This window comes from Cetorhinus maximus, chromosome 22, assembly GCF_964194155.1.
Source record: "Cetorhinus maximus chromosome 22, sCetMax3.hap1.1, whole genome shotgun sequence".
Taxonomy (NCBI): domain Eukaryota; kingdom Metazoa; phylum Chordata; class Chondrichthyes; order Lamniformes; family Cetorhinidae; genus Cetorhinus; species Cetorhinus maximus.
In genome coordinates, this window is record NC_135900.1 from 62,228,535 (window position 1) to 62,253,911 (window position 25,377).

The 25,377-nt window shown below is 45.6% G+C and overlaps 1 protein-coding gene across 5 annotated transcripts in view; it reads right to left on the bottom strand.

Moving 5' to 3' along the window:
• mical3a (microtubule associated monooxygenase, calponin and LIM domain containing 3a) overlaps positions 1 to 25,377 on the bottom strand; it is a 301,509-nt gene that overhangs the window by 80,108 nt on the left and 196,024 nt on the right. For all 5 annotated transcript variants that reach the window (XM_078568426.1, XM_078568423.1, XM_078568427.1 and 2 more), the window contains exon 20: positions 20,186 to 20,370. In XM_078568426.1, coding sequence (XP_078424552.1) covers positions 20,186 to 20,370 — 185 coding nt within the window. The remainder of the gene's footprint in view (positions 1 to 20,185; positions 20,371 to 25,377) is intronic.

Genomic DNA, 25,377 nt, shown 5'->3' on the forward strand with positions numbered 1-25,377 from the left:
ATATAATTTGTTTTGATTCGTCCACATACTCATCTGCTTCCTCAAAATTCTCTGTCATATGTCATTTCAAGGATACTGTCTCTCGACTTTGGGCAGATCACTGCAAAATGGTATTTTGAGTCACCCCTGAACTGTTTCTAGGGAATTCCTGGGATTAATTCACCATTATCATTGTTCCAATTCTGTCTCTGTAAAGCTAGGACTGTGAAAGGTGGTTTCATCCTCCTGCCTGTCTCTAACCCATTCATTATATTGACGTCTGCATCCAGTATCCGAATCATTTCAAAATCTGGCAATCGTTGTGACTCTATTCCTTGCACCACTGTGGAATGTCCCATTTGCTCCAAGAAATTACTGGATTGTGCTAAGGTGTTTCATATGGACAGGCTCCTGGTTCAATTCTCGGAGAGGGAGATCCTGTTGGATCAGATGTCCGTTGCCTTGAAAATGATCCTGGGAAAGCCTCCAACAAGGCTTTCGCTCCAGCCTTCTTGGAGCAAATGGTACATTCCACAGTGAAGCAAGGCTGATGTCATGGAGACGCAGCAGAGGCCCTAACAGTCGCTAGATTGCAGGAGGATGATGACGATATGCGGTGAGGACACTCACAGATCTTCACATTGCCTCTGAAAATGTCTGACTCCTGTCTGGCCGAGGGCAGCTCGCTTGCGCACCATGATCAGGGTTGTATCATAGAAATGCAGCCATGAAACTTTAAAAGCATCAGATCCTTTGTCAGCCTTCAGCACCTGAGCCCTTCAGGGGCACAGGGTCACTGGTCATAGATGCTGAAGAGATGGGGGCCAGTCCCACCTTAAAAGGTGCTGAGAGCACAGAGAGAATGAGAGAACTCTGTGACTCCTGTCCACTACATTCTGGCAGCAATGACCAGCACCATCGAGGTGCAGGCATCAGTAATGTTTCCAGGGAGTGAGAGGCTGGACCATCACTTTGGTCTGAAGGTTACACACTGCACAGGGAAGAGGCCCTTGACTGAGACACCTGCCTTTATCTTGTGCAGGAACCAAGGTTTCACATCTGAGTGACACAAACACTGCTCATCAGAACAAGGAGCCACAGGCAGGGAGACATTCTTGGGAGTTTATTAACAATAGTCAACATTATGTACACGTTATTAACACCTGAGCCCAGGCTGAGCAATTCCATCTTAACGTTCCTAACCCCGCCACTACATCTTGGTGTCCCCTGACATCCACAGCGGAGGTGGAGGCGGCCTGCTGACTGTTATGTCCTGTTTGTGATGACCTTGGTGGGTTGGCCGGTCTGCTTTCGGGGTCCTGCCGTGTGGCAGTGACATCCTCCTCGGCCTGTGGAGCTGGAGCTGCTGGGCAGTAAGATGGGATTGGGATGGGTCGGACACTCCCGGAGTCACCTGGGTGGATGGCCCCGGGGTGTGCACTTGCTGATCCTCCTCCTTATGGGTGCCTGAGGGCCTCTGTTTGACTCCTTGAGGAGGAGGGGAAGCTGGAGTGAGATTGAGCTGCCCCACACCCCTCTCGCATTGACACTGTTGGAGGCCAACTATGGCGTCAGCAATGGAGTTGAGCCTGCGCAGCAGTACAGGAGCGAAGTCCTGGACCAAGGTCTCCATGGCGGCTGCCATCCTGCCAGTGTTGACTTTGGCGCATTGGCATGTAGGCACTATGACCTGAAAATGAAGGCGGCCTTGCAATCTGAGGAGTGCAGCGGACATCCGTTCCTGATATTCCCGAGCTTGCCTTTGCAGCTCCAGCATTTTTCTTTTCATTAACGGGATGTGGGCTTTGCTGGCTAGTCTAACATTCATTGCCCATCCCTAATTTCCTCTTGAGAAGGTGGTGGTGAGCTGTCTTCTTGAACCGCTGCAGTACATGTGGTGTAGGTACACCCACAGTGCTGATAGGGAGGGAGTTCCAGAACTTTGACCCAGCAACAGTGAAGGAACGGTGATATATTTCCAAGTCAGGGTGGTGAGTGACTTGGAGGGGAACTTCTAGGTGGTGGTGTTCCCATCTTTCTGCTGCTCTTGTCCTTCTAGATTGTAGTGGTTGTGGGTTTGGAAGGTGCTGTCTAAGGAACATTGGTGAGTTTCTGCAGTGCACCTTGTAGATGGTACACACTGCTGCCACTGTGGTGGAGGGAGTGAATGTTTGTGGATGGGGTGCCAGTCATGTGGAGTACTTTGTCCTGGATGGTGTTGAGCTTCTTGAGTGTTGTGGGAGCTGCACTCATCCAGGCAAGTGGAGAGCATTCCATCACACTCCGGACTTGTGCCTTGTAGATGGTGGACAGGCTTTGGGGAGTCAGGAGGTAAGTTACTCGTCGCAGGATACCTAGCCTCTGACCTGCTCTTGTAGCCACAGTATTAATATGGCTAGCCCAGGTCAGTTTCTGGTCAATGGTAACCCCCAGGATGTTTATAGTGGGGGATTTAGTGATGGTAATGCCATTGAATGTCAAGGGGCGATGGTTAGATTCTCTCTTGTTGGAGATGGCCATTAACTGGCACTTGTGTGGTGAATGTTATTTGCCACTTGTCAGTCCAAGCCTGGATATTGTCCAGGTCTTGCTGCATTTGGACATGGACTGCTTCTGTACCTGAGGAGTCGCGAATGGTGCTGAACATTGTGCAATCATCAGCGAACATCCCCACTTCTGACCTTATGATGGAAGGAAGGTCATTGATGAAGCAGCTGAAGATGGTTGGGCCTAGGACACTGAGATATGACTGAGTCCAGAGGCTCATCATCTGACTCAGATTCAGCAGATTTTTGGCCTCCAGCAGTCTTCCGAGTGCTGGAAACCAGGGTGTCATCAGATTCTTCTTCCGAGGTGTCTTCAAGGCTTGGAGTCGAGGACCTGGCTCACGGACTCTCCCGGCTGCTTCCCAGATGTGCCTACAAAAGCAAGGAGGGATAATTAGTGCATGGCAGGGGACAGTGGAACAGGGGAACTCACTCACAGCATGGTTGTCTGTTGTTGCACTGCTGGATCCTCACTTAGTTGAACACCGCTGACCTCACCATCAGCACAGGAATGGTCCAGGTCGTCGTGGGCCAGCTGGATGGCTCTGCTTCCAAAGTCTGAGAGGACATTGATTTCAGGCATTCCTCCACCAGTCTGTGACCTCTCCCTCTTGTTATGTGCCAGCTTGTACTTCGTGAATACAGATGGAGAGAGTGTAAGCAGGATGCCTGCCAGGCCAGATGATAATGATGCCTGGCATGTGCGGGTAGTGAGTGGTGCCATGGACAGGAATGAGGACATGATCCGCAGGACAGATGAAGGTGTGTCTGAGAGAGTGAATGGTGATATCCCCTGAACTGCCAGTGAGTGAGATCTCTGTGGATATGTGATGGATTTGAGAGTGAGAGAGTTGAGAGTGATGAGAGAGTGACTTACCCTGGCAGAACAGAGCAGATCATTCATCCTCTTGCGGTGTTGGGTGGCTGTCCTCTTTTGCACTGACCACTGCTGCTGCCGCCTCCCATGTTGGATTTGTCACCTTGCCTGCTGCTGTTTGCCCAGAGTGCCGGTAGAGGACTTCACGGCGGGCCTCCACTACGTCCAGCAGGCACCCAGGGGAGGCCTCGCTAAACTTGTTTCCTCCCTTTTGCAGTGATGATTTGAGCAGCTTCCAATCACTCAGAGAGTGCTAGGTCTATGCAGGGGTGGCCTTTAAATGTAGCCCCCATATTAAGGCCTAAGGTGATGGCAGTTCAGGTGATTCAGAGGCTACGCTGCCAGTGATCTGCCATGTTTCCCGGGAATGCGTTATTAACATGGCGGAACATGCCGGGAATTGGACGATATGGCATGAAAAGCCGCCATTTGCGGATGGTGGGTAAAACGTCCTTTTTCCTGCTGCTGCCGCACTTTGTGCAAATCTGGGCTGATTCTGCCCAAGGGGTCACCCATTTAGGACAGAGATGAGGAGAAATTTTTTCTCCCAGTCTTTGGAACTCTCTTCCTCAAAAGGCAGTGGAAGCTGAGTCTTTGAATATTTTGAAGGCAGTGGTAGATAGATTCTGGATAAGCAAGGGGGTGAAAGGTTATCGGGGTTAGGTGGGAATGTGGAGTTGAGGTTGCAATTAGATCATCCATGATCTCATCAAACGTTGGAACAGCCTTGAAGGGCCGAGTGGCCTACTTCTGCTCCTAATTCATTTGTCCGTTTGTGTGTTCTATTCCATGAGCTTCAACTTCGTTTTTTTTTGTGAGGGATTTTATTAAATGCCTTCTGGAAACTCATGTAAATAACATCTATAGATATTTCTCTGTCCACCCCTTCGGTTACCTCTTGAAAAAATTCACGGAGGTTTGAGAGGTATCACTGACCTTTCACAGATCCATGCCGGCTCTCTCTCAGCATTGAAAGGTATTCACACTATCATTAATTGTAGACTCCAGCAATTTCCTGGCAACAGCTGTTAGGCTATTGGTCCATAATTCTCTGGTTTCCTGCTGTTTACCTCTGTTTGAGCTCAACTCCATTTTCCTGCCCTATCCCCACATTCCTGGTTCCCTTAGAACTAAAAAATCTCAGTCTTGAACATACTCAAAGGCTGAATGACCATAGCCCTCTAGGGTAGAGAATTCCAAAGATTCACAACAGTGAAGAAATTTCTCCTCATCTCCATCCAAAATGGCTGACCCCTTATCCTGAGATTGTGACCCCGGGTGCCAGATCTCCAGCCTGTCAGCATTTTGCCTGCAAGGCCCTCTCAGAATCTTATACCTTTCAATCAGATCACTTCTTGTTCTTTGAAACTCCATTCTACTCAATCTCTCCTCATAGGACAACCCTCACATCTCAGGAATCTATTTAACTTTTGCTCTACCCTCTCTAAGACAAGTGTGCCTTTCCTTAGGTATGGGAATCAAAACCGTACACAACACTCCAGGTGTGGCCTCACTAAAACTTTGTACAATTGCGGCAAAGTTTCCTTACTCTTGTACTCCATAGGAACAGAGAAGGCCATTCAGCCCGTCGAGCCTGCTCCTCCATTCAATACGATCATGGCTGATTAAACACTTTTGCCTTTTACCCACACTAACCTTTTACGTTATTGTTAATCAGAAATCTACCTTAAACATACTCAATGACTGAGCTTCCACGGCCCTATGGGGTAGAGAATTCCAATGATTCACAAACCTCTAAGTAAAGAAATTTCTCCTTAACTCGTTTCTAAGTGGCTTCCCCCTTATTTTGAAATTGTGTCCCCTGGTTCTAGACTCCCCAGTCAAGGGAAACATTTTACCCATATTTACCCTGTCTATTCCTTTAAGTATTTTGTAGTTTTCAATGAGATCGCCTCTCATTCTTCGAAACTCTAGAGAATATAGGCCCAGTTTCCCAAATCTCTCTTCATAAGACAGGCCCGCCATCAGAACAAGTCTGGTGAACCTTCCTCCATGGCACTCCCTCCATGGCAATAATATCCTGTCTGAGGAAAGGGGACTAAAACTGCACACAGTACTCCCGGTGTGGTCTAACCAAGCTTCCATACAATTGAAGCAAGACTTCGTTATTCCTGTACTCAAATCATCTTGCAAGTAAAGGCTAACATTCCATTAGCCTTCCTCTGTGAGGTGAGAATGACTGCCCTTCACATCAAGGCCGCATTTGACCGAGTGTGGCATCAAGGAGCCCTAGCAAAACTGGAGTCAATGGAAATCAGGGAGAAAACGCTCAGCTGGTTGGAGTTATACCCAGCACAAAGGAAGATGGTTGTGGTTGTTGGAGGTCAGTCATCCCTGCTCCAAGACATCATTGCAGGAGTTCCTCAGGGTAGTGTCCTCGACCCAACCATCTTCAGCTGCTTCATCAATGACCTTCCTTTCATCATAAGGTCAGAAGTGGGGGATGTTCGCTGATGATTGCACAATGTTCAGCACCATTTGCGACTTCTCAGATACAGAAACAGTCCATGTCCAAATGCAGCAAGACCTGGGCAATATCCAGGCTTGAGCTGACAAGTGGCAAGTAACATCCACACCACACAAATATCAGGCAATGACCATCTCCAACAACAGAGAATCTAACCATTGCCCCTTGATGTTCAATGGCATTACCATCACTGAATCCCTCATTATCAACATCCTGGGGGTTACCATTGAACAGAAACTGAACTGGACTAGCCATATAAATACAGCAACAAGAGCAGGTCAGAGGCTAGGAATCCTGCGATGAGTAACTCACCTCCTGACTCCCCAAAGCCTGTCCACCATCTACAAGGCACAAGTCAGGAATGTGATGGAATATTTTTCACTTGCCTGAATGAGTGCAGCTCCCACAACACTGGAAAAGCTTGACACCGCCCAGGACAAAGCAGCCCGCTTGATTGGCACCTCATCCACAAACTTTTACTCCCTCCACCACCGACGCACAGTGGCAGCAGTGTGTACCATCTACAAGATGCACTGCAGGAATTCACCAAGGCTCCTTCGACAGCACCTTCCAAACCCATGACCACTACCATCTAGAAGGATAAGGGCAGCAGATAGATGGGAACACCACCACCTGGAAGTTCCCCTCCAAGCCACTCACCATCCTGACTTGGAAATATATCATCTTCACTGTCGCTGGGTCAAAATCCTGGAAAACTCTCCCCTACAGCACTGTAGGTGTACCTACACCACATGAACTGCAGCGGTTCAAGAAAGCAGCTCACCATCACCTTCTCAAGGGCAATTAGGGATGGGCAATAAATGCTGGCCCAGCCAGCGAAGCACACATCCCCTGAATGAATAAAAAGAATAGTAGCTTTCAGTGAGTTATGGACAAGGACACCCAGGTCATCTACGCTTTCTAATCTCTTACCATTTAGGAAATACTCTGCACATCTGTTCCTCCTGCCAAAGTGGATAATCTCACATTTTTCTACATTATATTCCATCTGCCATGTTCTTGCCCACTCACCAAGTCTGTCCAAATCCTCTTGAAGCCACTTTGCAACTTCCTCACAACACACATTCCCATCTAGCTTTGTATCATCTGTGAACTTGGAAATATTACATTTGGTCCCCACATCCAAATCATTGATATATATTGTGAACAGCTGGGGCCCAAGTACTGACCCTTCCGGTACCCCACTAGTCATAGCCTGACAACGCGAGAATGACCTGTTTATTCCTACTCTCTGTTTCCTGCCTGTTAACCAATCCTTAATCCATGCCAGTATATTGCCCCCTATCCCACGTGCTTTTATTTTGCTAACCAACCTCCTGTGGGAGACTTTATCAAAAAAAGCGTTCTGAAAATCCAAGTATACTACATCCATCGACTCTCCTTTATCAATTCTGTTAGTAACATCCTCAAAAAACTCCAATGAGTTCGTCAAACGTGATTTCCCATTTGCTAATCCATGCTGGCTATGCCCAATCAGATCACTATTATCCAAGTGTCTATTTATCACATCGTTTATTATAGATTCTAGCATTTTCCCCTACCACTGATGTAAGGCCAACAGGTCTGTAGTTCCCTGTTTTCACTCTCTCTTCCTTCTTAAATAGTGGGTGACATTTTCTACCTTCCAATCTGTAGGAACCGTTCCAGAATCTATAGAATTGTGGAAGATGATCACCAATGCATCCACGATCTCCATAGCAACCTCTTTCAACACTCGGGAATGTAGAACATCAGTTCCCAGGGACTTATCAACCTTCAGTCCCCATTAATTTCTCCAACACAACCTTTTTACTTATACTAATTTCCTTCAACTCCTTGTTCTCGCGAGTCCCGTGGATCTCTATTTCTGGGAGATTTCTTGCATCTTCCTTAGTGAAGATAGACACGAAGTATCATTTAGCTTATTTGCCATTTCTCTATTCCCCATTATGAATTCTCCTGACTCTGCCTGCAATGGACCCACATTTGTCTTAGCCAAACGTTTCCTTTTTACATACCTATAGAAACTTTTACAGTCCGTTTTATGTTTTTTGTTAGATTGCATTCATATTCTATTCTCCCTTTCTTTACCAGCTTCTTACTCCAACCACATGCAATAATGGGCAACATACTGTTTGCTTTCCCAATTACCAGCTGTATTTGAATCTTAACTTTCTGTACTTCTTATACAAGGACATCCAAATCTTTACTGAATACCAAAATTTAGTAGTTTCTCACCATTTAAAAATACTCTGTTTTTCTATTCTTCCTACCAAAGTGAATAATCATACATTTCCCCACATTATACTCCACCTGCCACCTTCTTGCCCACTCACTTAACCAATCCATATCCCTTTGCAGGCTCTGTGTTCCCATCACACCTTACAGTCCCACCTAACTTTGTATTGTTTCAAAACTTGGATAAATTACAGGTGGTCCCTTCTGCAAAGTTATAACTAGATTGTGATGGCCCATGTTCCTGGAAAAGCTTGTATTTTCTTTTGTGCTATGTCCCTTTAAGATCAACGTGGACTGGGGAATATTTTGAAAGGGGGTTAATTAGTTTCCTGTATGGCCTTAGGTTCATGACCATTAGGTGCCAAGAAATGCCCATGTGACCTAAGGTTGCCATGGTTGCTAGGAAGCAAAGAGTAAATAGAAAGGTAATTGCAGCAGCGTTATGTTTATGCCTGGTTTTTCTGTTTAGCAGTTTAAAAGACCGGGAATTCGTCCAACGAGAAAACAAGTAAGGCTCTCTCCAGGTGGAACAGTTTTCTAATTGGCAATCTTCAAACAGATCCTGGTGGTGAAGCAGGTCTCTGAGAATAGATCAAAGACTGTGTTATAATGTGTGTTATACAGTTGGAGGCCAGAATAGTGAAGACAGGAAGAGGGAGGGATTGTGGATTGGACAATACCTATTGTTGCTGTTGAAGTGATGCCAGAGCCCATTAGATCATTAAAGGGGTTGGGGAATTGAGTCTCTGGGGGTTCTGTGCCATTAGGTCTGTCGTGACCAGAGTGAGAAAGGGTTTGTAGTGTATGTCTTGTTGTTGATGACCATGTACAGGAATTTCAAATACGGTGTACAATATTGGCACCTTATTTAAGGAAGGATATAAATGCATTGGAAGCAGTTCAGAGAATGTTTACTAGGCTAACAGGAATGAAAACAAAAATTCAGAACTGATGAAGAGTCACGCGAAACGTTAACTTTGTCTTCCTCGCCACAGATGCTGTCAGACCTGCTGAGTTTTTCCAGCAATTTTGTTTTTTGTTTCAGATTTCCAACACCCGCAGTATTTTGCTTTTATAATACCTGGAATGGGTGGGTTGTCATATGAGAAAAGGTTGGACAGGCTAGGCTTGTATCTGCTGGAGTTTAGAAGAGTAAGAGGTGACTTGATTGAAACATATAAGATCCTGAGGGGTCTTGACAGGATGGATGTGGAGAGGATGTTTCCTCTTGTGGGAGAATCTAGAACTAGGGGTCACTGTTTAAAAATAAGGGGTCACCCATTTAAAACGGAGATGAGGCGAAATTTTTTCTCTCAGAGGGTTCAGTATCTTTGGAACTCCCTTCCTGAAAAGGCAATGGAAGTAGAGTCTTTGAATATTTTTAAGGCAGAGGTGGTTAGATTCTTGGTAAGCAAGGGGGGTGATAGGTTATCAGGGGTAGGTGGGATGCAGATTTCAGGTTACTATCAGGTCAGCCATGATCTTATTAAATGGCGGAGCAGGCTCGAGGGGCCGAATGGTCTACCCCTGCTCCTTGCTCGTATGTTGCTGGTGAACTGACCCAACGGCTGAAATGATTGGATGGGAAGTGAGAGATCATATAAAATGGAGGCCAAGTTGGAAAGGCCGTGAGATTGCATGTGGTCCCATATTTGTGGGGGAAGTAATGCGAGTGCTTGTAACTACAAATTGTCCAGAAAAAACAACAGACCTGAGGATTGGGAGCAGTTTAGAATTCAGCAAAGGAGGACCAAGGGATTGATTAAGAAGGGGTAAATAGAGTACGAGAGTAAGCTTGCAGGGAGCATAAAAACTGACTGTAAAAGTTTCTATAGGTATGTGAAGAGAAAAAGATTGGTGAAGACAAATGTAGGTCTCTTACAGTCAGAAACAGAGGAATTTGTAATGGGGAACAAAGAAATGGCTGACCAACTAAATACATACTTTGGTTCTGTCTTCACAAAGGAGGACACTAATAACATACCAGAAATGTTGGGGAACACAGGGTTTAGTGAGAGGGAGGAACTGAAAGAAATTAGTATTAGTAGGGAAATGGTGTTGGGGAAATTGATGGGATTGAAGGCCGATAAATCCCCGGGGCCTGATAATCTACATCCCAGAGTACTTAAGGAAGCGGCCCTCGAAATAGTAGATGCATTGCTGGTTATCTTCCGAGATTTAATAGACTCTGGAACAGTTCCTACAGATTGGAGGTAGCTAATGTAACCCCACTATTTAAAAAGGGAGACAGAGAGAAAACAGGGAATTATAGACCAGTCAGCCTGACGTCGGTAGTGGGGGAAATTCTAGAGTCCATTATAAAAGATTTAATAGCTGAGCACGTGGAAAACAGTGGCAGAATCGGACAGAGTCAGCATGGATTTATGAAAGGGAAATCATGCTTGACAAATCTACTGGAATTTTTCGAGGATGTAACTGGTAGAGTTGATGAGGGGGAGCCAGTGGATGTGGTTTATTTAGACTTTCAGAAGGCTTTCGACAAAGTCCCACATAAGAGATTGACGAGTAAAATTAAAGCGCATGGGATTGTGGGTAGTGTATTGAGATGGATAGAAATCCGCAGTAGCTTTTTGTTTTTATCTCTGTGTTTAATTGACTGCCACTTCTCTTCAAGAAATGCCTTCCCTGAAGACGTATTGCTCTGTTCTCCGACAGGATTTCCACCTGTCTCTTCTGCCCTGTTCACCTTCATTGCTTTCCATTTCTCTCCTGGTGTTTGATACTTTTGTCTGTGACATCTTTTGATTATCTGCTCCTATCACTGCTTGCTTGTCCCCACAACCACCCCACCCTCAACTTCTCTCTCCCCCCGCCCCCCACCTTAAACCAACTTATATTTCACCTCTCTCCTAACTATGCTTCAGTTCTGTTGAAGGGTCATGTGGACCCGAAACGTCAGCTCTTTTCTTCTCCACCGATGCTGCCAGACCTGCTGAGTTTTTCCAGGTAATTCTGTTTTTGTTTTGGATAGAAAACTGGTTGGCAGATAGGAAACAAAGAGTAGGAATAAACAGGTCTTTTTCTGAATGGCAGGCAGTGACTAGTGGGGTACCGCAGGGATCGGTGCTGGGACCCCAGCTATTCACAATATATATTACTGATTTAAGTGAGGGAACTAAATGTAATATCTCCAGATTTGCAGATGACACAAAGCTGGGTGGGAGGGTGAGCTGTGAGGAGGATGCAGAGATGCTTCAGTGTGATTTGGACAAGCTGAGTGAGTGGGTAAATGCATGGCAGATGCAGTATAATGTGGATAAATGTGAGGTTATCCATTTTGGTAGCAAAAACAGGAAGGCAGATTATTATCTGAATGGCTATAAATTGAGAGAGGGGAATGTGCAACGGGACCTGGGTGTCCTTGTACACCAGTCGCTGAAGGTAAGCATGCAGGTGCAGCAGGCGGTAAAGAAGGCAAATGGTATGTTGGCCTTCATAGCCAGAGGATTTGAGTACAGGAACAGGGATGTCTTGCTACAATTGTACAGGGCCTTGGTGAGACCACATCTGGAATATTGTGTGCAGTTTTGGTCTCCTTCTCTGAGGAAGGATGTACTTGCTATAGAGGGAGTGCAGCGAAGGTTTACCCGACTGATTCCTGGGATGGCGGGACTGACATATGAGGAGAGATTGAGTTGATTAGGATTGTATTCGCTGGAGTTCAGAAGAATGAGGGCGGATCTCATATAAAATATAAAATTCTAACAGGACTAGACAGGGTAGATGCAGGAAGGATGTTCCCGATGGTGGGGGAGTCCAGAACCAGGGGTCACAGTCTGAGGATGTGGGGTAGACCATTTAGGACTGAGATGAGGAGAAATTTCTTCACCCAGAGAGTGGTGAGCCTGTGGAATTCGTTACCACAGAAAGTAGTTGAGGCCAAAACATTGTATGTTTTCAAGAAGGAGTTAGATATAGCTCTTGGGGCGAAAGGGATCAAAGGATATGGGGAGAAAGCGGGAGCAGGCTATTGAGTTGGATGATCAACTATGATCATAATGAATGGCTGAGCAGGCTCGAAGGGCTGAATGGCCTACTCCTGCTCCTAGTTTCTATGTTTCTAACTACGTGAGGTGTATCTTTGTGGTATTGATTATTTAAAGTGAAGTTTACCTTTTAGTTTGAAATTTCCTAGGCCTGAGGGTTAATGTTTGAATCATGTAGATTTTGGTTGGTTTGTTGCAGTAGAAGTTTTAAAGGGTGAAATACTTGTCCAGCAGTTTTCTTTCCATTTGCATTGTGAGAATTTCTTTCTTTTTAAGGAGTTGTCAGTCTCTACGGGGAATCATAACAAGGTTTTAAATAGGTGAGGCCTCAGCACTGATCCATGTGGCATTCCACCAGTCAGACTGCCAACCTGAAAATTACCTGTTTATTCCTACTCTGTGCTTTCTGTCCTATAACTAATCCTCTATCCCTGCTCATTTGTTACCCCTAACCTCATGAGCCCCACTAGGGTGCACCTACCTTTCATATGGTACTTAACTGAATGCCTTTTGAAAATCTACACAGCTAAATCCATCCTCAAATAATTCAAGTAGATTCGTCAAACACAATTTCCCTTTCGTAATATGGCGGCGTCAACACGATGTTATCATTTTCTAATTACCCCATTACTACTTCCACAATAACGGATTCCAGCATTTTCCCAACGTGGGAGGTCAGGTTATAGTTTCCTATTTTGTTTCCACCGCCTTCCATTTTTTCCACTGGGACTGTTCCAGAATCTAGAGAATTTTAGGAGGTCACAACCAGTTCATCCACAATCTCTTTTGTTACCCTAGGATGTATGACATCCAGTTCTGGGGATTTGTCAGCTTTTAGCCCCATTCATTTTTTTCTGTCCCAATATTAATTACTTTAAGTTCCTCACTCTCATTAGGCTCGTGGGGCTGGACTTAATGCTCCCTGGCTACACAGTTGACTAACCAGCAGCAAGGACGTTCACATGTACCTATTGCAAACATAATAGACTGGCCAATCAGCAGTAAGATCCTGCCCAATATTCTCATCCTCCACCTTTCACCTGTTTGAGTCATTCTCTGGATGATGGGTCGACTACCCAACCCGAAACATTTGAGGCCTATCAGTTCTTCTGAGGAACTCTTTTTTACAGTAATAACTGATATTTTTAGAGCAAAGTTTACATGGTGTAACAGTAAGAATGTCTTATTCAAAGCTACCAGTCTCACCATGAAAACCTTCAAACAGCTTTTGGATTTGTCTAGTTAATAAGATGATTAAAGTTCCCCTCGATTACTGCATTGCCCCGGTTACACCCTCCTATTATTTCTTGATTAGTATTCTGTCTAACAGTATAGCTGCTATTAGGGGCCTAAAAATTACTCCCATCAGCGTGCTCTGTCCTTATTATATCTTATCTCTATCCATGCTGATCTACTTCCTGCTCTTCTAAGTGAAGATCCTTCTTCACTCCTTACACTATCCTTTATTACCAACCCTTCCTTTTCCATTTTGACTTATTGAAGTGTCAAGTACTCTGGAATATTTAGTTTCCAACACTGGTCACTGTGTCTCTCTGTAATGGTGATTCAGTGAAGCCCAATTATCTCAGTTTGTGCCACTAATTCATCTACCTTGTTACAAATGTTTTGTGCATTCAGATAAAGCACTTTCAATTTTTACTTTTTATAATTTTCTCTGATTAGACCTGATTCACTGACTACACCGTTAAACATTTTGTCTCTTCCTGTCACATGGCTTACCTCTACCCAAATCTACACTGCTATACTGCTTGACTTTCCTCTTTAGACACTTCCCACGGATATGGTTTCCTGAGATTACAATGCTCTCTGCAAGTGCCACCACCACCTGCCCTCTCATCCCTATCTAACCTTGTTTTAATTCAAGAATTAAAAGTACAAATAAAATCTACTTTGCTTATAGTTATTAGTGTTTTTTAACAACTATTTGATCTAGTTTAAGTTGTAGATACACGCCATTAAATAATAACACAAAGCAATAAAAGTATTGAAGGACCATACAGCACCTCCTTCCCACCACACCAAATTCCCACTCTCGCCAAATGCCAAACTTCTCAGAGCATTTATGGCCACTCTGGGATTCACTGTCAGTGGTGGGGTGGGGTGGGTGGGGGAGGGCGATGGCAGTGAGCGGTTTGGATTTACCTTCTGGGGGTAAAAATATCATAAAACCTGATCCCCAGCCCCCACGTTCTCAGCTTGTAAAATCCTTCTCCTGCGTAGTGACCATCCTATGAGAGGTGTCCTACTGTATCAGTGCAGTCTGCATTCAGCAACCTCTGGTACATCATTACCTTCTGGTGGTGAGGTATCTGCAGAGTGTTCCCCTTCCCGGCCTGTGATGTGAGTCCAGTGGACATCTGCCTTGATTTCCAGAGGATCAATGGGACTGATTATCTGTCGGACCCGCAGGCCTGAAGCTACTTGACGTGGCAGACAGTGCCAGAGAAGCAGCAGGATTGTTAGCACATAGCAGGAGACAGAAAGAAAAAGAGACAAAGAAATAGTGAGGCACAGGGTAGAATGTAAAGGTAAGAGTTACAAACGGCAAGGAAACCCATGCAGAGAGCAGCAGGGGGCACAGCAGAGGGGACTGGAGGAGCTGAGTCTCAGATACCAGTGGGAGTTGAGCCCCGTGGAGCAGAGGGATCTGGAGAGCTGAACCCTGGAGAGCAGAGCCCGTGGAGCAGAGCTTGGATTTCAGCTTCACACTCTACTGACAATACAATGTCACAATTACCAACTGCCAGCTGGGATAGTCCATGAACATTGAGCCAGGCTTTTGCTCCTGCTCCCTGTCCAAGGATCTTGCCCTCATGCCCTGTGACATTTCAACCCGCTGTGTGCCCTTGGGCATAGCCCTGAGCAGCAGCTCCCAGTGATAGAAAAACCCAGAGCTCAAGGCTGGCTGTAGGGTGCCTATACCATGTTCTTTATTCGATATTAAGTACCCAGGAAAGCAAAAAGGTTAGTTGCACAAGGGTTAGATTGCAGTCCCCACACCATGCATATGGCCCAGAATGCAGGAGAACACAGTGTCCTCAACGTTTCAGTACAGACACCCCACAGCCACACACGTGAGGAGTCCAGTACCACATGACAGCCACCCCATCCACCCTACTCAAACCTCCAGCATTTGTGAATGATGCCTTTTCTTGCTAAGTATTCCAGCCAAACTCTCTAGCAGGGGAAAAGTTAATGAGAGCAGCAGAGGAGGTTCCAGCACAGCCAAATACGGGAGCTGTAGACAAGCTGGACAATGTGCTAAGGGGAGCCAGGGTCAGGCTCCAGCCCAGCTGGAGTACCAGTCGCAACTGTCAGACGTGTCAGACGGAGCAGTGCTCTGTAATGGTCACAGTGCTCTGTGACGATCAATGTCTTAACCAGAGTCCTGCTGACACACTCTCTGAGCTAACTGGTACTGGGACTGTGTATCTGAAGCCTCAGATTGATGAGTACACTGAAGTCCAGGTTAGTGTGTTGTTTTGGGTGATGATACTTTGCTGTAACCTCCTCCCCTGTGCTCTCCAGTAGTCAGCAGCATACAGGAAATACAGTGCACTCCTTTTAACTTGTTCTATCTACAGGCAAGGTGAAAAGGAGTCATAGCTCCACAAATTCCAGGGAATCTCGGTCTCCAGGGAGCTTCCATTTGTTTTAGCCACTTTTTTTGGTCATGCTGATTAAACTTAACAGGAGTCCAGCTGGAGTTCTCAGCCAATACAGTCACAAGCCCACTGCTGCCTGCTTAAAAGGAGCGGATTGTACCTCAACAGCTCTGTCAATTCAGGCACTTGGAGAGAAGCAAAGTAGATACCTCTGAACGAAGGGTTGTCCTCTTCATCAGCTAGCTGATGGACCCAGAGCCCAAACCGGAGCTCCTTCTCCCAGGGACAGTACTCACCCTCTTCACACACAGTCACAAACAGGCACACACCATCACACAGGGACAGTCACACACAGTCACACAGGGACAAACACATACAGTCACACATGGTCACACAGGACAAACACACAGTCACACAGGGACAAACACGCACAGTCACACAGGGGCAAACACACACAGTCACACAGGGGCAAACACACACAGTCACACAGGGGCAAACACACACAGTCACACAGGGGCAAACACACACAGTCACACAGGGGCAAACACACACAGTCACACAGGGGCAAACACACACAGTCACACAGGGGCAAACACACACAGTCAGGTAGGGACAAACAGAATCACATGCATTCATACAGGGACAAACACACAGTCACACCCACACACACAAACAGAAACAGACAGACACAGACAGTCACATAGACATATCCAGACACACACACAGTCACGCAGATACATACACATAAAGACACGCACACAGACAGACAGAGTGGGGCAGAGGAAAACAGGAAGTACAGTCAGTGCAGGAAATTCGGATCAGCTGGTCCAGTCAAAAGATGGAGGTGTGTTTGTGAAAAGGGATTCTCAGTGTGATAGGGAATTATCCCAAGTTGGGAACATGGATCCTCTGGTCTGGATTCACCCGCGACAGTCTGCCACGATTGGGGTGACTTCCTCAAGGTGAATGAGACCAACATGAGGTGTGGATGCATGGTGATCTCAACTTCCCCAGCCCTGCCCTGCCATACTGTCATTAGTTGCCCCTTTGTTACCTGCTGCATCCTCATGCTGCTTGGCCGGGGAAGGACATGGCTTAGCAGCTCATTTCCCCCTCTGCCTCTGATCCCACTGCTTCATGGGACAACAGTATAGGTGTTAGGATGGAGCAATGAGTCGAGTGCTCAGGCAATGGAGGCAGAGGGCAAAGCCTCCACAATGACCCTCACTCACCTACCTGAGCCGAGGCTGCAGATTACTGGATTGTAAGAAGGTTCCTGCGCCTCTGTCCATCCAGGATTAATGGCCAGGATGGTGGTGAGATTAGCCCCATCCAGAGGATTGAATGAGCTCGATTTGGGTGGAGTTCCCATCCCACACTGAAAAGAGGAATCACACCTTCTCATTCTCTAATCAATCAAACTCATTATTGCTGTCATCCTACTTGTCTGGGCCTGTCTGCTAGTGAGGCCTGTTTTCAGATTGTCTGAGGAGGTGGCTGTGATTTAAAAGGTCCAAGAACAACCAGAAATCCTCCTCACAACAACAGCTCTCCTCACGGGCATTGGTCTGTGCTGATGAAGAGCTGAGTGACAGACCAATGGAAGTAAGGGTCAAGCAGGTAGTATGGAAGAGTGAAGCAAAAACAGAAAATGCTGGAAAAACTCAGCAGGTCCAACAGCATCGGTGGAGAGAGAAACAGAGTTAACATTTCGAGTACGTATGACTCTTCTTCAGAGTGAAGAAGGGTCATACGGACTCGAACGTTAACTCTGTTTCTCTCTCCACCGATGCTATTAGACCTGCTGAGTTTTTCCAGCATTTTCTGTTGTTGCTTCAGATTTCCAGCACCCGCAGCATTTTGCTTTTGTCTTAGTATGGAAGAGTAATGAGTCACACAGCCAGCCCACACTGTCGTCCTCCCCTCAAACATGAGCATCAGCATTAACCAAAGGGCTGAAAACGCTCCCAATTGTCCACCATTATCTCAACAGGAGATCAATAGAAAACCAGGAGAAATCCTGAGAATACAATCACAAACTTTCATTATTCACCTGTTCTAGTTATTTAACTCCAAACTCAATGATAGGGCAATCTCAATCCCATTTACAGGACAGAGGAGCAGATAGTGGAGACAACCTAATATCTTATCACCCAAAGATACGCAAGGTCAGAAAGCAAATCTCAGGCGTCCACTGCACCTGAACACACCAGTAACACATCCACATCCTCCAAATGAAACCCATCCCTCCAACACATTAAGCCCCTGCACCTCATCTCACCATCACATTAACCCATGAGGCCCGTACCCCCAGTACATTAACCCCTTGAACACCTTTCCTCGAGCACATTAACCCCCGAACCCCATCCCTCCAGCATATTAACCAACTGAAACCCATCTTGCCAGCACATTAACCCCCTGAACCCCATCCCTGCAGCGTGTTAACACCTTGAACCCCTTCTCTCTAGCATATTAACCCCATGAAACCCATCTCCCCAGCACATTCACCACCTTATCCCCATCTCTCCAGCTCATTAACCACCTGAAACCCAACTCTCCAGCACATTAATCCCCTGTATCCCATCCCACCAGCACATTAAGGTTTGATCAGGGATAGTCAGCATGGCTTTGTCAGAGGGAGGTCATGCTTAACAAATTTGATTGAATTTTTTGAGAGGTTGACTGGGTGTGTCGATGAGGGTAGTGCAGTTGATGCAGTTTATATGGATTTCAGCAAAGTCTTTGACAAGGTCCCACATGGGAGACTTATAAAGAAGCCAGATGCACATGGGATACAGGGTAATTTGATAAGGTGGATTCAAAATTGGCTTAGTTGTAGGAGACAGAGGGTGTTAACAGAAAGATGCTTTAGTGACTGGAAGCCAGTGTCCATTGGCGTACCTCAGGGATCTGTGCTGGATCCCCTATTATTCGTCATTTATTTAATGACATAGGTGACTATGTGAGGGGTAGGATTAGTAAGTTTGCAGATGACACAAAGATTGGCCGGGTGGTTAACAGTGAGGTTGAGTGTCTTGGGCTACAGGAAGATATAGATGGGATGGTCAAATGGGCAGATAAATGGCAGATGGAATTTAACCCTGATAAGATTGAGGTTATACACTTTGGAAGGAGTAATTTGACAAGGAAGTATTCAATAAATGGCATGACACTCAGAAGTTCTGAGGAACAAAGGGACCTTGACGTCTGTGTCCATAGATCTCTGAAGGCGGAGGGCCATGTTAGTGGGCCGGTGAAAAAGGCATGTGGGACACTTGCCTTTATCAATTGAGGCATAGATTGCAAAAGTAGGGAGGTCATGTTGGAGTTGTATAGAACCTTGGTGATGCCACAGTTAGAGTATTGTGTGCAATTCTGGTCGCCACATTATAGGAAGGATGTGATAACATTCAAGGCTATGGGCCAAGTGCTGGTAAATGGGATTAGGTAGGTAGGTCAGGTGTTTCTCACGTGTCGGTGCAGACTCGATGGGCCAAAGGGCCTCTTCTGCACTGTGAGATTCTTTGATTAAACCCCCTGAACCCCATCTCTCCAGCACATTAACCCCCTGAACCCCAACTCTCCAGCAGATTAACCACGAGCTCCATCTCCCCAGCACATTCACCCCCTGAACCCCATTCCTCCAGCACATTAACTCCTGAACCCCATCTCTCCAGCACATTAACCCTCTGAACCCCATCCCTCCAGCACATTAACCCTCTGAACCCCATCCCTCCAGCACATCCACCCCCTGAACCCCATTCCTCCAGCACATTAACCCCTGAACCCCATCCCTCCAGCACATTAACCTATTGAACCCCATCCCTCCAGCACATTAACCCCCTGAACCCCATCTCTCCAGTATATTAACCCCCTGAACCCCATCCCTCCAGCACATTAACCTACTGAACCCCATCCCTCCAGCACATTAACCCCCTGAACCCCATCTCTCCAGAATATTAACCCCGAACCTCATCTCTCCAGCACATTAACCCATTGAACCCCATCCCTCCAGCACATTAACCCCTGAACCCCATCTTTCCAGCACATTAACCCCTGAACCCCATCCCTCCAGCACATTAACCCCCTGAACCCCATCTCTCCAGCAGATTAACCCTCTGAACCCCATCTCTCCAGCACATTAGCCCCCTGAATCCCATCTCTCCAACAGATTAACCCTCTGAGCCCCATCTCTCCAGCGCCCTTTATTCTCCAATGATGACCTGTGTTGATGCTGTTGATCTGAATCTCCGCTCAGGATTCCAAACTGAGACTCGCTGCTCTTTGCCATTTAAGAGGCACACCCGCCTTTACCTAAGCCCACCCCTAGGTGGGCTACAGTGGATGGGCTCTGGTGCTTCAGTCTGGGATTGAATCCTCATTTTGAAGATGAAACCCTCTCCCAATCAAACAACATCACTCACCGTAACTTGACTCTGATTGCTCTTCATTCTCATCCTCTGCCTCACTGTCTCCCTCTAGGTCACCCTTCAGCAACCGATGAATCCTCACTGCTTCCATCCATGGGACGCCCCCCAAGTCCGAGGGAGTCAGTGCATTGTCCTCATCCTCTTCCTCATCCTCCATCTCATACTCAGAGCTACTGCAACTAAACCAAAGACAGTCTTTTGTCAGTCATGCCCTGACTGTGTTATGAGGTACAACACAAACAGCAGATGATAAATCAAGCCAGTAGACAGGGGCTGTAACAGACTCATAGGAACCAGACAGGACGAGACACAGCCAGACATAACTGAACAGGAACTAGTCATAAACAGATAGGAACTAAGTGCAACCAGACAGGGCCAATTTTAAGTGCTCCACCATTGGTGGCCATGCCTTCAGTTGTCTAGGCCCTGAGCTCTGGAATTCCCTCCTTACACCTCTGTCTCTCTATCTCCCCTCCTTTTAAACACGCTAGAATGTCTACCTCTTTGACCAGGCCATTAGTTATCTAACCTAATATCTCCTTGGCTCAGTATCATATTTTGTTTTATAATGCTCCTGTGAGATGTCAAAGAGGCTTTATAAATATAATGTTGTTTGAGAGGACCAGGCATGACACAGGATTAAACACAACCAGACAGAATGAGACAGGAATTAGACATGAGGAGACACAAACGTGACACAATTAGACAGCACTAAAAACAACCAGACAGGGTCAGATAGGAACCAGACAAGAACTGGACACAACCAGACAGGATCAGATAGGAAGCAGACAGGAACTAGGTACAATGGGACAGGAACTAGGCAGGAACTAGACAGGATCAGATGGGAACCAGACAGAAACTAGACACAAGCAGACAGGAGCTTGAAATGACCAGACAGGACCAGACACAGCTGGTAGGACCAGACAGAACCAGGCATGAGCAGGCAAGAGAGGAAACATTCGCTTTAAACTGGTTTATAATAAACATGTAAAAGCATTGATACTGAGGTTCCAATGAGCAACAACTATATTTAGATTGCACCTTTAACAGAATGAAACATGCCAAGGCATTTCACAGGAGCATTATAAAACAAAGTATAACACCAAGTCACATAGGAGATATTAGGTCAGTTGACTGAAAGCTTGTTCATTGCGATAAGTTTCAAAGAATGTTCTAAAGGAGAAAAGCGAGCTAGAGAACAGAACAGGTGCTCCTTTCTCTATCTTTTATCAGCCTCGAATAGCTGGTGAGTCTTCTTCCTTTGTCTCCAAGCTAGGGGAGTGTAACTTTCTATTATTTTAGCTCTGTAAATTAAGAACTAATTGGCTAATTAATTAAGGTTAGACAGACATGGCAAGAATGGTCGTGTGCCATGACTACAACATGTGTGAATCTGTGGAACGCACTGCAATCCTGGAGGACCAAATCTGCAGCTTAGGCAACTTCAGCTCAGAGTTGCTGAGCTGGAATCTGAGTTGTGGACATTGAGGGACATCAGGGAAGGGGATAATTACCTGGACACTGTTCCAGGAAGCAGACACACACCTTTGGTTGAACAAAACTTGGTCAATGGTCAGAGATAAGAGGGTGTGACTGCGAGTCAGGCAGGTATGGAGAACCAGCGAGTAGTGATGGAGGAGCCTCAGCCCTTGTCTTTTTCCAACAGTACGAGCTGCTTGCTACCTAACTGGATGAGGAGAAGGACTGCAAGGTGGATGAACAGACTGGCCAAGGCACCATGGTGAAGTCTGAGGAGCGATGAGGAATGTTGTAGTGATGGGAGACAGTTTAGTCAGGGGGATACGTACTGGTCTCTGCAGCCGCAACCAGGAATTGTGAGGTTCTGTTGCCTGCCCAGTGCCAGGATTAAGGACATCTCCTCACGGCTGGAGAGGAACTTGGAGTGGAATGGGAAGGGGAAGGGGAAGGATCCAGTTGTTGTGGTCCACGTGAGAACCAATGTCAAAGGCAGAACCAGGAATGATGTTCTGCTGAGAGAGTTTGACTAGTTTGGATGCAAATTAAAATTCAAAGGTAATCATCTCTGGGTTGTTGCCTCAGCCACGTGCCAGTTGGTGTGGAGTCAAACCGATTAAAGAAACAAACGTGGTGTGGAAGGAAGGGATTCTGATTCATGGGTTAGTGGCGTTAGTACTCAGGGAAGAGGGCGCTATTGCACTGCAATGGGCTCCACTTGAACAGGGCTGGGACCAGTGTCCTAGCCAATCGTATAACTGGGGCTTCAAATTACTGGGGGGAGGACCGGGGGAGGCAGCGGAATAGGGTTCAGGTGAAGGGACGTTTAGAAATCCAAAGAGAAAGGTCAAGGCAATGGAGCAGTGTAACGATGTGGGTAAACACAAGCAGAGTGGGGTTAATTGTACATCAGCAAATATGGTCCATGCAGGGAACAATGTCAAAAAAATGAATTTAAAGGCTCTTTAGCTAGATGCGCAAAGCATCTGCAATAAGACAGATGAACTAATGGCATAAATAGTTTAGATTGAATCACCATAACAGAGAAATAGTTACAAGGTGATCAAGGATGGGAAATAAATATTCCGGAGTCCACAATATTGCAGAAAGACAGACCGAATGGCAAAGGAGGAGGAGTAGACCTGATAGTAAAAGATGACTTAAGGACATTGGTGTGAAAAGATCTGGCCTCAGAAGATCATGAAATAGAATCAGTATGGGTGGAAATTAGGAAAAGCAAGAGTCAAGAAAACACTGGTGGGATTGTTTATAGGCCCCCTAATGGTAATTATACCATTGGACAGAGCATTAAACAAGAAATTATTGGAGCCTGTAACAAAGGAAATGTAATAATTGTGGGGGATTTTAATCTTAGTATAGACTGGGGCAATCAAATTGGCAAGAATGGTACACAAGATGAGGTTGTAGAATGGTTTTGTGATAGTTTTTTGGAGCAATACGTTGGTTGAACCGACTAGGGATAAAGCTATCTTAAATCTAGTATTGTGTAATGAAGCAGGTTAATTAGTAATGTCATAGTAAAAGATCCAGTGGGAAATAGTGATCATAATATCATAATAATGAATTCCATGTTAAGTTTGAAAGTGACATACTCCAATTGTAAACAAGAATCTTCAACTTAAACAAAGCCAATTATATAGGTGCAAGGGGAGAACTGGCTATGGTTAACTGAGTGAATTCAAAATGTCCAACAAAAATATATTCCATTGAAAAACAAAAACTCAGCAAGACAGACCCATCCATGGCTCACTCAGGGAATTAAGGAAAGCATTAGATTAAAAGAAGAGGCTTATAATGCTGCAAAAAAGTAATAAGCCTGAAGAATGGGAGTGTTTTAGAAACCAGCAAAGAGCCATCAAAAAGTTGATAAAAAGGGAAAAAATACTCAAAAGCAATAGGGGCATAGGGGCACCGAGTACAAGAGCAAGGAGGTTATGTTGAATTTGTGTAGGACACTAAGTTAGCCCCAGCTGGAGTATTGCGTACAGTTAAGGACATCGCACTTTAGGAAGCATGTGAAGGCAATGGAGAGAGTGCAGAAAAGATTCACCAGAATGGTTCCAGGGATGAGGAACTTCAGTTATGGAGATTGATTGGAGAAGTTAGGACTGTTTTCCTTGGAGAAGAGAAGGTTGAGAGGAGATTTGATAGATATTCAAAATCATGAGGGTCTGGACAGAGTAGATAGGGAGAAACTGTTCCTGCTCAGGAAAAGATCAAGATTTAAAGTAATTGGAAAAAGAAACAAAAGCAACATGAGGAAAAATTTTTTCACACAGCAAGTGGTTCAGGGCTGGAATGCACTGCCTGAGAGTGTGGTGGAGGAAGGGTCAGTTGAAGCATTCAAAAGAGAATCAGACTGTTACCTGAAAAAGGAAGTGTGTGCAGGGTTACGGGGAGAAGGCAGGAGAAGTGAATTGCTCATCGGGAGTCAGTGCTGACACGAGGAGCCAAATGCACTGTAACATTTGTGATTCTGTGAGCAAAACAATTAGGAGCAGGAGTAGACCATTCGGCCCCTCGAGCCTGCTCTGCCATTCAACAAAATCATGGCTGATCTGACTGTGGCCTTAACTCCACTTTGCTGTCTGTCCCCTATAACCCTTGACTCTCATGTCAATCAAAAATCTGTCTAACTAAGCCTTGAATATATTCAATGACCCAGCCTCCACTAGTTTCTGGGGAAGAGAATTCCACTGGCTGACGACCCTCAGAGAAAAAAATTCCCTTTATCTCAGTCTTAAGTGGAAGACCCATAGTTTTTAAACTGTGTCCCATAGTTCTAGTCTCTCCTACAAGGTGAAACATCCTTTCATCATCCACCCTGTCAATTCTCCTCAGGATCCTGTATGTTTCGATAAGATCACCTCTCATTCTTTTAAACTCCAATGGGTAAAGGCCCAACCTGCCCGTACTTTCCTCATAAGATAACCCCTTTATCCGAGCATTCAGTCGAGTGAATCATCTCTGAACAGCTTCTAATTCAATTATATCCTTTCTTAAGTAAGGAGACCAAAACTGAACTCCAGATACAAAATAGAAAATGACAGTAAAACTAGCCAGAAATATAAAAACAGATTGTAAGAGCTTTTATACGTATGTAAAAGAGAAGAGTAGCTAAATTAAACATTGGTCCCTCAGAGGCAGCGACAGGAGTTGTCAGGGGGAGTGGGGAAATGACAGAGATATTGAGTAAATACTTTGTGTCTGTCTTCACAGTAGAAGACACAAGTTCCATTTCAGAAATAGATGGTAACCTCAGGGCTAAAAAGAGCGAGGGAATTAAGAAAATTAATATCAGCAGAAAGAAAGTATTGAGGAAATTTAAGGGACTAAAATCTGACAACTCCCCAGGACCTGATGGCTCTCAGGCTCCGAAGGATTTCCTGCAGAGATAGTGGGCGCACCAGCTAAGATTTTCCAAAATTCCTTAGATTCAGGATCGGTCCCAGTAGATTGGTAGTTGGCAAATGTAAAACCATTTTTCAGCAAAGAGAGAGAGAGAGGAAACAGGGAACTACAGGCCAGTTAGCATAACACCAGTTGCTGGAAAGATGTCTTAACAATGCACTTAACAGTGCATAGTATGATTAGAACAAGACAACATGGTTTTATGGAAGGGAAATTGTGTTTGCCAAATTTATTAGAGTTTTTAAGGATGTGCCTAGCAGGATAGATAAAGGGGAACC